Here is a 15,365-nt window from a genome sequence, read left to right on the forward strand (position 1 = left end):
CCAATCGCAGGATCGGCCCCTTGCCCAGGCCTGACGCCTCTGGCCTAGGCGTCCGGCCCGGGCAGCGGGGACCCGCAGCTGCAGCGGCCCCACGATTGTGGGCTTCACTTTAGGCCCAAGCAAGGGACCCCTAGCTCCTGGGACTGCCAGCTTCGACCGTGCCCAGCTCCCATCGCTGGCTCCACCCCTACTTCCTGCTATCACTGGCCAGGGCGGCAAAGGCACCTGATTCTCCGATCATGGCTGAGGGGCAGGGCAAAGGCGGCCCCAGGGCCGCCTTTGCCCTGCCCCCCAGCTCTTAGCTCCCCCCTGGGTTTCCGATCACTGTCAGTGGCAGGGGGCTTCTTCCTGCTTTCCCTTTCGCCTCCCTGCATTGTGCCTACATATGCAAATTAACCGCCATCTTGTTGGCAGTTAACTGCCAATCTTAGTTGGCAGTTAATTTGCATATAGCCCTGATTAGCCAATGAAAAGGGTAGCTCGTACGCCAATTACCATTTTTCTCTTTTATTAGTGTTGATTCGTGGGCCATACAAAATTAGCAAGTTAAAAATCAGCTTGCTATATTTGGCCAAACATTTAATTAACTCACTCCTAATGCCTTGGCAGAGCCAGACCAAATGATTTTGCAGGCCTTATATGGCCAATGGGCTGGACGTCCCCACCCCTGGCATTTTTCCTGGGGAGTATTGCTAAAGCATTTATCTAATACTTAAAGAGATACACGGCACACAAAAATGTTACTAAGTAGTAAATATATATTGAGCCCTATGTGCCTGGTTCATTTAAAGCACTTTACATGTATGAACTCATAATCCTCACAACCAACCTACAAGACAGACACATTTATTATTCCCATTTTATAGATAAGGAAAATGAGGCACAGGGAACTAAATGGCAAAACTGGTGTTTGAGCCCAGGGAGTCAGTCTTAAACCCACATTTTTATATATTAACCTAGACTTTCAAGTTAAGAATCAATAGGATATTTAAGCTCAAGATAACAATAGAAGCCAAATAGCCAATGGTAAAAAAGTGAAGTAAACTGTCAAAACAAACTTTTTATATCAATGACTGGCTTCTTGTTCACTTAGCCCAATTACCTTATCATCTACTTTAAGTCACAAACATATCCTTTGCGAGAACTGAGACAGCAAAATCTGAAGGAAGAAACTGGCATATAAAACATTCCAATTTACCTTGTGGCCCTGGAGATGCCACCTTTGGGCCAGTGATCTCCAGGTTTGCTTGGGAGCGATGTGCATTTTCTGCTTGATTGGATTCTATCTTTTTCCCAGGGGGTTTTTTATGGTCTCCTTTGGGTTTTTTCACACGCTTGACCTGGAATGTGATCTGGGAAATGGAAACATGTTAGGGACACATGAGACCAATGATCAAATCTGTGGATACTGGCTTTAAGGAAAACCAGTCCTGTGCTAAGTAAGGTTAAGTTTTTTCCTTCAGTTTAATTCTTAAAGGTCTAAATAAAAAATGTTTAGTGAAATGAAAGTAGTAACCTATCCTTGAAGAATGTACAGAGGAAACTGAAAATTAAGATATCTGTATATAAGGGCTTTGAGTGTGGCCTCACTCCCATCCCATTTCCTCTCCTTCCAGGAAGAGCTGGCAATACCTAAGTCACATGACATGCTTCCTACACTACAATTCCAACGTGAAGGCTGACTGGAGTGTGGAGCAAAGTAGTGCCATATATCCAAGAGAAACATCATTCTTTAAAACTAGGAGCTCCCCTCCCCCAAAGATTGCACTACTATTTGGTAAGAATTGAGTTGGCAACTCTTACCCATTCTGTTGCTTCATCGTCTTCACTTCTGCAATCTCCATAGCAAGAGCTTTTGGCCACTCCATCCTGGGGCCCTTTCTTCAGTACCCGTATCCCCTGCAAGTCCAGACGCCGCCCTTTCATCTCTAGTGCTCCCCCGAAACCATCCAGAGGCCAGGCCTGTTGAAATTCATCCACCAAAGCCAAGATCTCTTCCGACATTTTGGTTTCGTCTGCATTCTCTATCTCATCAGAACCATTGCTTTCTTCGACTACTGTACCTGGAATTCAAGTGCCAGCATGTTATTAAAAACTAGGGGCCCGGTGCACGAAATTCGTGCACTGAGTGTGGGGGGGGGGTGGCGGGGAGTGTCCCTCAGCCTAGCCTGCCCCCTCTCACATACTGGGAGCCCTCAGGCATTGACCCCCATCACCCTCCAATCGCAGGATCGGCCCCTTGCCCAGGCCTGACACCTCTGGCCTAGGCGTCAGGCCCGGGCAGCGGGGACCTGCAGTGGCAGCGGGGGGGCGCCGCGATCGCGCGGGCTCCGCCCCTCCCCCTGCAGGAAGCCTCTGGCTGAGGCGTCTAGCCCGGGCAGCGGGGACCCACAGCTGCAGCGGCCCCGCGATCGTGGGCTTCGCTTTAGGTCCAGGCAAGGGACCCCTAGCTCCTGGGACTGCCAGCTTCGACCGTGCCCAGCTTCCATCGCTGGCTCCACCCCTACTTCCTGCTATCACTGGCCAGGGCGGAAAAGGCGCCTGATTCTCCGATCATGGCTGGGGGGCAGGGCAAAGGCGGCCCCAGGGCCGCCTTTGCCCTGCCCCCCAGCTCTTAGCTCCCCCCTGGGTTTCCGATCACTGTCAGTGGCAGGGGGCTTCTTCCTGCTTTCCCTTTCGCCTCCCTACATTGTGCCTACATATGCAAATTAACCTCCATCTTGTTGGCAGTTAACTGCCAATCTTAGTTGGCAGTTAATTTGCATATAGCCCTGATTAGCCAATGAAAAGGGTATCATCGTACGCCGATTACCATTTTTCTCTTTTATTAGTATAGATTACATAGCATTTACTCAAGTGGTTGAGTGGCTCCAAACTTGCTTTTTGAGAAAAGTTTTGGCTCTGGTTAGAGGCACTTCTCTAGCCCACTTTCATAAAAATGCTATTCGGCACCTTCAAAATCCATAATAAAATATCATCTTTATCATGTAGCATTTGTCAAGAGCCTGGCTGAGAACAATGGCAGCAGCAAGATGGCAGGCAGTCACAACTTATGTCCCTAGGGGGATGGCTATTTTATATATGTATTTTTTCCAAAAACACCAATTTGCTCTAGATATAAGGCACATATGGCAAAGATAGTTTATTATGTTATTTAATGTGGGGTTCTTCAGGCTTTATTCAAATAGCATGTGAAATACCACAACTGGATGTCCAGATCACATAGTCTAATTGCCTTAAGTGAACAATGATTTGTTTAATGGGAAATTATCCTCATTCCACATGAAGGTTCCCATTTTCACTAATGGCTGATATAAGAAATAGCTAAATGTAATAAAATAGCAATTTTTTCCTAGAGTGGTTATTAAGATATTACTTGTTATGTTGCTCAAGTTTCTTATGTAAAGACTCACTACAATGGCTGAGTAAAGATTCTTTCTCCTGAGAAGTCATTACGTTTCCATTATTATACATTGAAGGCTACACAACCCTAAAAGTTCCCTCTATGCTTAGCTAACTAGGAAGGTTAGGGGAAAATTACTTGAGTTTCTTAACAAAATGTCTTCCTTAAAATAAATTATTTACTACTTATGTCATTTTGAATTAATGGCTGAATCTTATGTTGTGTGTTCTATGCAAATTACCTCTAATCCTTCTTGGAAGTAGAAAGGGTACAAAAATGAACAACAAACTGAAATGTCTGCTTTTGTAATATGTACTCACTGAAAACATGAGAGGTTGGAGCTGATTGCTCATAAAATGCTAGTTTACATTATTCCAGTGATCTTCACTTGGTAATTCTAGCTTGTTTGGTGATTTAGAACATGGTATTAAAAAGATGGTCAGGAATCTCATATCCTTATCGACCTATATAGCGATTGTGAGTAACCCCTCTTAGAAATACACAGTATTAGTCTCTGAGGAGGCATGGCTAACAACAGCAAAGCTTTGAGCCCTACTCACAGAAGATGCAGGGTCACCCTTACCTCAGGTGGCATCTGTCTTCCCATTCCCCATTGTACTCCAGAGAATGGGAAGGTCTGTTGTCAGTACCACCAGAAATCTCTGTTATTCTTTCTTGAAAAAGCTATAGGGTTCTTCTATTTTTAACAAGTTAGTACAAAATATACAACTGTCCTTTTAAGGAAGTTTCTTTTAGATTTTTCTGAACCAATCTGCCGGTTTCTATTGATGATGATGATGATAATGATGAGTGGAGTTCTGAAACAAGTATAAAGTAAAATAGGGGTTTGCAAAAGCTTTTCTTTAGAATATCCAGATGAAAATGGTTGGCTACTTGCCTAAATTTGTGACAAGTGGTATAAATGCAGGGTTGACAGTTTTAATTTTCAGTTTCTATCTTGTTTGTTACTATGTCCTGAATGTCCAACATTTTACCTGACACATAGTAGGCACAGGAGGAAGTAATGGGAACTCAGAAATAATTTGGTTTGTGAGGTCCTGCCTTTACCTTGTCCTGCTAACTTTTTAAACTTTAAGGTTTACCTTTTAATGTGTTAAAGTATAGCCAACCCAGCTCATTGGTGAGCAACAAAAAAGTAGGTATGTCTTTAGTGTAATGAGCAGCATTTATGTCATTTACAAATTTCTCAGTAGCTAACCCAGGAAAGCAGCTGGACAAGGTTGCTATGGGGATCCCAAATAGCAACTTAGAGATTTACCTGTCATTGGACTTGTAGCAACACTGTTGTCTCTAAGTATTCCTCATGGTATTTTAGCTTCCTCTCCTTCCTTCTCCTAAGGATACTATGGGATTGCTTGCACCTGGCCCTGAGAAGGAAAAGGGTTTTTTGGCAAATTTGGCCATAGCCAAGAATATGGGTTTAAACAAAAGTGGCTTTTGGCCAAAGGGAACTAACTCTCCAGTGTATAGTTAGAGTGGCATATGGATGCTGTGTTTGGAAGCCTTGCTTACTATTTAGAAAGCATTTATGTTGTTTAGTTGCAAAGAGTCCCCAGAGGTTAATGGTTCCCTGTGCCCTTACCATTAGGTAATATATATCATTATTTAAAAGTTCTTAAAGAAAGAAGCTTTCATTGATGAAAATCAATATTCAAATAGAGACTATGAAACTTGGTCTCTTCATCCTCTGTCCTGATCTCCTTCCTCCCTCCTCACTCCCAAATACACCAACTGATTTACTGCTCTGACTTTTATAAATACTATGGCTCTCATCTAGTTATTCCTCTGCTTGGAACTTGCTGCAGGCTTCTGCTGCTGGCAGCCGGTAGGTCTTGTCAAAGGCTGCTGGGGGAGGGGGGTGACAGCAGTTCCTAAAGAACACTACATAAAGGTGAGGAGGAGGGAGATCATAAATGTGCTGAGTTAGAAGAAAAATAAACCAGTCCTCATTTATCTAGAGCCCACCACGTGCCCATCTACACGTATGAGCAATGGAGGTGGGAACAAAAGGAATAGGAACCGGAGGAATCTGACCCCGAGGAATTAAACACCAAGAGAACAAGTACATTTAAATACTTTTTGCAAGGGGAAAAAATATTTGACTGTAGTCACAAAATGCCTCCTAAAGAAAGGCAGACTACATGTGGCAGGATTTAGATAGAATGGAGGGCCAGGGGACAACACTAAAAAAGCATGTACAAACTCACATACCCATACACACGGACAGATACAGGCATAAGGCAGGTATATGTGCAGGCACTACTAATTTCAAACTAACTAGGACAAAAAGTATATATAGTTGCTCTCAGCAGATAAGAGACTTAGGGGAGGTGGGAGACATTGAGAATGTCTGGGAAAGTCTGGAAGAAGATTCCTTGTAAAGAGAGCCTCTTGTTGGCTAAGCAGAAGAATAACAAGATGAAGTCATAGTATTTGTGAAGGTTAGAGCAGTAAATCAGTTGGTGTATTTGGGAGTGGGGAGGGAGGAAGGAGAGCAGGACAGAGGATAAAGAGACCAATGAGAAAGGTATTTCAATCATCTATATAAGAGTTATATAAAGGGTGGCTGATTTAGGGTGAGGATAAAGGGACTTTTAAAAGGAGGGGAAGAGGTATGTGAGGAAATTTCAATGGAGAAAAATAAAGAATAGGGTAAATTCAAAGATGATTGCAAGATTTTAAAGCTTAATGTGAAACAGTGGTTGGGCTTTTTAAAAAATTATTGTTGTTAATGCTCACCTGAGGATATTTTCCCATTGATTTTGAGAAAGAGTGGAAGGGAGGGGGAGAGACAGAGACAGACTCTTCCATTGGTTGCCTCCTGCATGTGGCCCTGGTTGGGCCGGGGATCAAGCCTGCAACCATGGTATGTGTCCTTGACTGGAGTCAAACTTAGGACCCTTCAGTCTGTGGACCAACACTCGACACTGAGCCAAACCAGCCAGAGTGAAACAGTGGGGGTTTTACTATGTAAATGTAGTTTTGGAATCTGTGACTATGACACAGAATGCTGTTTACTATAAAGACAATGGAGTTAGAAAAGGGCAATATGATAAAGCATTGGGATTTGTGAACCCAACTGTAACTAACTGGGCTCAAATTTTAAGAGTCTAGCAGCCATTTCTACACAGGGGTTTCTCACGCAAACTGCACTTCAGGGAGAAGTCTGCATTAAACTGCCTGCCTGCACTGTGTTCCTGCCATCTCAGCCAGCTCTTATAAAGGAGTTCTTGGAATCCTAGTTCAACCAATAGAACTTGGGCTTTCCCCATCCAATTGGAGCTGTGCAGCTCCAAGCAATCAGAGCAGCTCTATTCTGACCAGGCAGGACAGTGCCTCTTGGATCAATCAAAATGCAAGGATTTGGCGTCCCCATTTGCATGAGGACAGACCAATCAGAGACCAGGGGCAGGGACTTTTGCCCATATAAGCCAGCTACCCTCTGGCTCCAAGAGTGCACTTTCCCTTTCCACCAAGACTGCATTTCCCTGGCTAGATGCCTCACCAGAGCAGAGCAGACCTGTGCTGTATCACCAAGGAGCTCTTTGCACTGAATAGTTTCCTTCTTCACTGCACCCCAAATTGAGGATTCTTGTTGATGTTGAATCGGCGCCACCATCAGTTGACAGATTTTAGGTGCTTACTCATTAATTTTTTTTTAAACATTTGTTGCTGGGTCTCTAACAATGTGCTGAAGGCCTGGAATATAATAACTCATAGAGCTTATAGCCTGGGCTAGAATGCATGGAGGAACATATCTTCAGACATTACTCAATAAGCAGCTGGAAATATAGAATTGTCAGGTTTGGTGAATGGTCTGGAGTGAAGCAGGATCTCAGGTTTTAAACTGTGCTTCAATCAAGAGGAAAAAGTAATATTAGATGTGCTGCTTGTGGGGCAGATGGTGTGGTATAAACTGAAAACAGAATGAGACCCCTGCTCTGTTACTTTCTTTATCTTCATTAACCTGAACCATTTCTATACCGAAGAAGGGAGAATAAAAATTGTGAAATGAAGGGACTATGAGCACCCACAGCGAGGCTTCTAATGAGCTCACGGTGTTTCACTTGGATGAATCCTATCTCAGAGCACCAAGAGAACTTAGAGTTGAGTTTGCGCCACGTTAGGTAGCCTGTTAGAATCACAGGGACTAGGGGCTCTGATGGAGAGAAGCATATGTTGCCCTGATTAAAAAAGAGAAAGAAAAACGGGGGTAGAGGGGCAGTAAACAGAAAGAAAAAAAGGAAGAGAAAAACAAGTCCAGTACAATCTTGCCATGTTTGAGACTACCTGGAGATTCATGGTTAAGCCTGGGCACCTCCGTTTAAGAGATTTTCAGAGCAGAGCACATTCATAGAAAAGTGAAAGGACTCAGCGCAAGTACTTAAAACAAAGACACACATGTAAAGTTATAACACACACATGCCCCCACACACATACACACACATGTCCAGAAACTTAGACTCATCTTTATTCTGAGATTGTCTTTGTACCTTTTTGACATTAAAATGTTCTTTGCATTATATAATGGTGATGACAGATTCTACTTTTCTTTAAAAATGACCTTACAATTGAAAAATAGAGTTCTAATCCATCAACCCCTACTTCTGAGAACCACAGGCAGGACAGTTTACGGAATCAGAAGGCCTGAGAATAATTTTAATTATGCTACCTACTGAATATCGTAGGCAATGTATCTAAGCTCACTAGGTCTCAATTTTTCTCATCTATCAGATGGGCTTAGTAATAAAATCCATAAGGTTAATACATAATTCATAATACTTTGTAAATTATAAGTACCACAAAAAGGTTACTAGAGAGGTTAGTAACTTTTTCCTTCATTTGTCTAAATTCTGGGAGTAACTTCTTCTGAAATTCCCCTAAATACTGACAAGTCCATGGAGACTGCAGTTGTACCAGCTGGCATGTTCAGACTAGTGGGCTTCCTAAGATGTGGTCATTGGAGACAGAAACACTCCATTTTTTAATACAAATAGTGTGTTATAATAAAAGCCAAGCATAGACATTAAATAATTATTGTATTATACCTTTGGAGGAACTTTTAAAAAGTACAAATAGTAAAACTAGTAAAAATCATCATCATATTATAGATTATGAAGAGGAATCCACACCAGGAGACAGTTTGCACGATGCTGAAGGGACCTGGGACACCTAGGCTCAGCCAGGGCAACCGTGCTATATTCTCAGTAGGCGATGGAACAGAACTAAAGAACGTAAGCACCAGGTTATAATCTGTCTTAAGCAATGATGTATTCAGAAATCAGGGAGACCAAGAGCAAGATTTTGGTTTTATTTTGAGTTGTCCTAGGAACAAAGACTCTAATTTGGTAGTCATGAGTTTTCTGGTCAGTGGGGAGTTGTAGTGCATTGAAATAAGGGACTGTTTTCATAAACTGAATAAAACGCCCCTCAACATGACTCAGTTTCATTTGTGTTAACTGTAAATTTATCAAGCAACCTCTGATGTCCATTTGGTCATGTGGGTGCCAGATGCCAGAAAGAGACAGAAGTCTGTCAGGTACTGGAGAGGAGTCGCTTCCTTGTAAATGAATAAATGACCATCTGTTTTAAGAGCCAATCTCTTTTGAGTTAGTAAATGGGAGGGAGTTTTCTTAAAGCCCAACAGTTTCTGGTAGTACTGATGAAACCAATTTTCTAAACCTGCAAATGTGAAGGTCACAACTTCTCCTTTGGGGTCTAGATTGCTTCTCTTAGAAATCATTTTTTTATATACAATTCCACTTGGGAACAAGACTGTGTAATTGGTAAGTATGTTAATCTGACCTATATAGGAAGGCAAATGCCATGTTTTATTACTTTAACGAATATTTATTGTACACAGGAATATAAAGTTACATAAGACATGGTATATAAGAAGCTTCTAGTCTGATGGGAGATAAGACATACAAGCGACTAATATTGTATGACATGTGGGTTGACAGAAAGTGGAAATAAGGCAGCAACTAAATGCTTGGAGTCCTTGGTGAATGCTTCACAGAGGAGGTGACATTCTTATTCCTCCCCTCCTACTTCCCTCCCTCCCTTCATCTCTCCCTCTCTAGCTCTTTACATAGACTGAAGTAAGAGACTAGAATTTAACAGGGAACCAACCTAAGAGGCCACTCTAACAGCCCAGGCAGAAATGAAGAAAGTCTGACTTAGGCAGGGGAGAAGGAATAGATGAAGGTAAGATTCAACTGGTCTTAGGAGCTGACTGAGTATAGTGGTGACTGGGTGAGTTGCGATGCCATTAACAAAGAAGGAATACAGAAATTAGAAGCCATTCAGGAAATAGGGTGAAAATGAGGACAAGTTCTAGTTTGGATATGTTAAGTTTTAAGTGTGTGTGGCACATCCAGATAAAGAGAGTACTAAAAAAGAAGAAATGAGATCTAGAGTTTCAGAGAATATCTTAGTTGAAAATACAGATAAGGAATCACTGGTATACTCAAAGGTATGTGAAACACCACGAGATAACAGAGGAATAAGAAAAGAAGACCAAGGTTAAGATCCTGGATAACTTAATAAATAAGGGGCAAAGTGAAAGAAATTGAAAAAGATGTCTGAAGACAGGAAGAGAGCCAAGAGCAAGTGATGTCCCAGAAGCCAAGAGGAGGAGGAAATTTAAGAAGTGGGGACTTGTGCATAGTTCCAAATGCAATAAATTTTGGTTAAGTAGGATAAGTATTAAAAACAAGTCAGTAATTTTGGCAGTTATGGAATTGACTCAAAATGTGGTCACAGAATGGGATTTTAGGAGGGGGGCCTGGTCAGTATGCCATTATTCCAAATCTTTACATTTTTTGGGTTAGCGTCAAAACAACTTAACTTGCTTTTTTTCCAATGACTTACTCAATAGACTAATGACATTAAGAAGACTGGTACATAAACATATCAAGTTTGTTCTAGCAAAAGATAGTGAGGCAGAGAAAAAAGAAAGAAATGTGAAGAGCATTTTCACATTATAGTTTGTCTTCTGCCTCCCCACTGGAGGGTCACCCTCGTGAAACTACAATGCAATAAAAGAAGGAAACAAACTCTTGAGTAGAGAAAAGCCTTAGAGCCTGAGAGTTGATTTTACCCCAGAAGCACAGCTCAGGTCAAATCAACTTACTTTCAAGTCTAAGCACATCTGAGTCCCTCCCTGAACTCTCAACAGAGAGTACAGGGTCCTCCTCTGTGCCTGTCTCAGAGGGCTCTTCTTCAGCGGCATCCAGTGACTGGGCGTTGTCAAAGTATTTCTGTTTGTCATGGTTGTTGTCCGGGGTTTTCTCATGACAATTACCTCAATGACAAGAGACACAGATACAGCACATTAGAAACATCTCTCTTCTGCAGCCAATGGCTCAAGGTCCCTAAGCATCAAGAGCAAAAAGGCGACAGTGTCAGTTTTTTCCAGCAGAACATACAAAATCAGTGATCTGGAGAGCCCAAAGCCAGATCACCCTCTGTGACTTGAGATTCAGCACTGAAGTTCAAGATTCACCTGCTAGGCTATTGTAAGGACCAAGTATTTGGGGGGGGGGGGGGGCGCTGTTTGTAACAACAAAGATCATGTCCCAAGGTCTCATTCCATACATAATGAATGACTGAGAAAGATTTCCTTGAAAGTCAAAAACATAAAATAAAAGTTTGCCTTCTAGCTAAATAAATCCGGAGATAGATTACAGCAGAGAAATGTAGCATTTTTGTCTCATGACTTAAAATGAAAGACATATCAAAAGATAAAGGATCATAAATGAAAAACCAAAGACTTACTAGTAAAGGAGGATGGTGGTAGCAGAGTCCACCTTTAAGGCTGCAATATCACAAAGGGGACTTTTTCTTTTGGAAAACAAGTTCTGGTCATGGACACGAAAATTTACTGAAGCCTAAAAGTTCAGATCTTGACTGAAACGCAGCACTCTTGGGTACTTTGATATGTATGGTGAGCCTGACCTCTTACATTTTTGCCAGGGAGTTGAAGAGCTTCGACTCCCTTAGGGATTGTATGTTAATATGGATAAAGGGCTGCTGTCCAGCGCCACCTGATGGTCTTCTCTGGTAGGGGAAGTTGTGTCTGATGTAGCAGTGATCTGGTTAGCGCCAACAGGTCTTCTCTTCCTTGCTTATATTCCATGTGCATATGGGCTGAAGATGCATGTTCAGTGGAAGCCTATAACTTTCCTATTTCTCTTTGGGTAAGAGTGTATAAGTAATTTCTCTTCTTTACCAAACATTTTAAAATGCTCTAACAGTTTATTTTCAGAGAACGTTGTCTCAAAGAGATGTCTGTTCCCAATCAAGCTCTTTCTACAGCAGGGGGAGTACAAGAAGTCTCTTTTTGGCTTTGATGACTCCCTTATAGATTCCACATTTTAGGAAAGCACTTCCCATGCCATTTCCCTTATTGTGCCAGGGAAACATGATGGACTCAAAACCTTTCCCAACTCACTGATTTTAGAGTAAGGGGACTACATGTGTGGGGAGTCACTTTCCATTTCTGCACCATCACACAGTAAGTGGCAGCTCTGGGATTTGAATCAGTTCTAGCACATATCTGAGGCTACCATATTCATTAAGGCTACATTGAAATAGGATTCTGTTTCAAGAGTGCTTCAGCTCTCAAGAAACTTGCAAGCAACTTGGGGAGACAGACAAGATAGTAAACAATAATGAGATAGCATACTGTGCCAAATAAGTCCTTCAGAGAATAAGCTTTGAGTAGGCAGATCTTGAATTTTGAAGAATTGGAAGGACTTAAAAGGAGAGTCTACAAGAAAGGGAGCTAATATTTGGTGAGTGCTTCCTTTGCGTTTTTTCTTCTACGTACTCCTCAAAAACAGTACTCCGATAATTCTTAATCGGGATGTAAATAAGCATGACTACTGAAAGTAGAGAGGAAATAATGATAACAATGATGCTGATAATTTTAAAATGTATGTTATTTCCAGCAAATACTCCTGCCTTCACCTTTGGTGAATTAGCTTCTAAAGCGTTTTCACCTTGACACAGGTAGAGTAAAACTTAACACTACAAAAGCAAAGGACAAACCTTTAATACTGGAACGAGTGAAATTCCAGCTGTTTTCTGCAGTTGACTGCCTCCTCCAACCTTTGCGTCTCTTAATTTTTCTCTACTACCCTCTTCTCATTATAAAAATTTAATTGGTCGCATCTTTTTAAATGTCTGGAATATTTTAAAATGCTTCATGAACAATTTATAAGATATGATGTGCACAAGATCCCAAAGTTAAAATTAATCTTCCTGCACAACCTCAAAACCCACACACCCTCCTAAAGCAAACCTTGTGCATTCTAAGGATGTCTCATCCTCCAACTCAGGAAACGGGGGCCGAAACCTCTGCGAGAAAGGGCAGAGGAGGGGACCAGGGAGAACTGGGTGAGTAAAAAGAAGAATAAGAAGTTTATGTTCCGGTATTTCTTGGAAGTAGGCAAAATCAAACTGATCAAGTAAAAACGATATTCTTTTAAGATGAGAACTGTTAATATTGATTTTCTTAGGGTGACAGTTAAAAAAAGACTGCTTTAGCATTCTGATATGATTTACATAACTATCTTGGCTAATAGAAAGCCAAACTGTCTAATTTTAAACCACTCCTTCCAGCTGTCTGAGGAAGTACTGAAGCACCCCAAGAACGAGTTTCCGTTCCTTCAGGAGAGGTCTACTCTGGCTCAAAGGGGAACTAAATAAAGTTGCTTACATGGAAAAATATCACTTGTCTCCCCACAGAGGTGGAGATTATGTCCTCATTAAAGAAACACAAGAAAATGTTGGAGAAGGGAAAATGGAGAGACACCTACCTATGAAGTAGCAAGTCATCTTCCTTGCATATGACTTATATTTTGCTGATGCAAAAATGAGGAGAGTCTATAGCTTAGACTAACCTTGAGAGATATGACTTTTTTAAAAGGATTTAAATGAAATGCTTTAGATAACAAGGTCCCAGGTGAAAATGGGAACACTTTTCTGTGCTTAATGCTCTATACTTGCTTGCAAAGCATTTAGCATCTAATTCAAATCCTGGCAGTTTGGTTTTTCAAAGAAGTAAGGGACTGCAAGGCAATACCAACTAAGCATAAAACTCCAAGGAGGATATTTCTGATTCTGGAACTGCTATGAGATCTTAAGACATATCAACATCTTTTTCTGTGCTTAGAATATTATATGCATAAATTGGGTTATTAACATTAACGCATCCTAAAAGGGTTTTCTGGGAAATAACTAAATGTTTAATATACCTGCCAAAGTATAAGTCTTCTAAGGGATAAAGGCACAGTTTCTCCCATGGCTACAGGTTTTCAGAGTAAACTAACTTCTCAGAAATTCCTATCATTTCTAAGATTAAGGAAGTCTCCTATCTTCTCATATGAATTCTGCCTTCAAAGGTCCAGGAAGAATATTTATTTTCTGACTAGATTTGGGTAACCACTTGTTTAAAAGCATTCTTACCTTCTGAATCTCAAGGTAATAAGAGATTCCTGGTTGAGAACCTTAGGATTTTAGGGTTACTTATACTAAAGAAATGCCACAAATAAATTGAGAGGCATGAGAAAATGTTACGAGCCATGTTAACTAGTGAGCCAAGTAAAGCCAATGCCAGGCTCATGTAGGTCTTTCAGCAGTAGAGCACAGTGGGTGAGAGCACAGATGGGAGCCAAACTAATTAAGTGAGTTCAAATCCCTTTTAACTTCTTTGTAGATCAGTTTCCTCATCTGTAAATTGAGTTTACTAATAGTATCCACTTCATTGGGTTGTTGAGATTAAATGAGACCATTGCCTGGCACATGGCAGGATGCAAAGGAATGAGAACTTATCCCAACATAATCTCTTTCCACAAAGGCCTTTTAGCTATAGCCAACTCAGAATCTCCAGTATGAGCAACTGGCTCTCAGAAGTTATCCAGATATTTGCCTAATTTCAACTTCCAGAGTGTGTGTGTGCGTGTTTGTGTGAGCGCGTAGATGCTGGAGACAATACAGAGTTTGTTTCCATAAGTCTCTTAGAAGAAAATAGCATTTATTTCAGATTAAACTGTTTAGCATATCTAAATTATGAATTAATTAGTACATTTATAAATCAGCTTCACAGTCTGTTATGTGCTCTTTAAAGGACATTTTAGGAGATTGTGTGAATTCACTCTTACACAAGAAAAACAGACTATAGATACTACATTCAGTTAAATCAACACTTACCTCTGCTTTTCAACAATCTCCATCAGGCTGCTCCAGTCTGCTCCCAAATCTTACTCCCTCTACCATACCATCCTCCCATATAACAAATAAGTGTATTACCCATTGCCTCTTATTACATAATAAATTTCTAAGACATAAATAATAATTAAACTGATTTGTAATGGGAACTAGAATTCAAATTTTATGTTGTTGAAGGCAAAGTAACAGATGCTAGAAAAATGGTTTTTGTGAATAGTGGAATATTCTAAAAATATTCCTACTATCCCTGTTCTAATAGGATTTTATTTCATTCTAAAGTCTTCTTTCTTCTGCCTGTAAGAAAAGTTACCGTACAGGAAGCATTCGGTACATTGTATTAAATATAAGGTACCTGGGTGTAAAATACAGATAACACTGTCCTTTCACAGACATTAGTGACTTTTTGAATATGTCTTTCTCTTTACCATTCCACTCAACTGCACTCAAATTATGCAACTATAAAACCTTTTTAAAAAAAAATAAACAGGTAACTTAGAAACACATTGTGTTTTTATTTTATGACCATTTTAGCTACCTCATAATTTCATGATATTTATTTCTCTAGTAAGACAATCTGTCTTTTAGAAAAGGTAGTAAAATAAATCATGAAGTGAACAAAAGTGTATCCTTTTCTTTTCTTTTTTTTTTTTATTGCTTAAAATATTACAAAGGGTATTACATATGTGTCCATTTTTCCCCCCCGCCC

General features: G+C 40.7%; 1 protein-coding gene across 3 annotated transcripts in view; it reads right to left on the reverse strand.

Annotated features, from left to right (window-relative positions):
• Positions 1-15,365, reverse strand: part of TTC17 (tetratricopeptide repeat domain 17) — an 86,561-nt gene that overhangs the window by 18,140 nt on the left and 53,056 nt on the right. For 2 of the 3 annotated variants that reach the window (XM_059709608.1, XM_059709607.1), the window contains 3 exons: positions 10,560-10,730; positions 1,804-2,063; positions 1,199-1,352 (listed from right to left, as the gene is read on the reverse strand). In XM_059709608.1, the coding sequence (XP_059565591.1) occupies positions 1,199-1,352; positions 1,804-2,063; positions 10,560-10,730 (585 nt within the window). The remainder of the gene's footprint in view (positions 1-1,198; positions 1,353-1,803; positions 2,064-10,559; positions 10,731-15,365) is intronic. The other variant, XM_059709609.1, reaches the window with a different exon arrangement.

Source organism: Myotis daubentonii, chromosome 9 (genome assembly GCF_963259705.1).
Source record: "Myotis daubentonii chromosome 9, mMyoDau2.1, whole genome shotgun sequence".
Taxonomy (NCBI): domain Eukaryota; kingdom Metazoa; phylum Chordata; class Mammalia; order Chiroptera; family Vespertilionidae; genus Myotis; species Myotis daubentonii.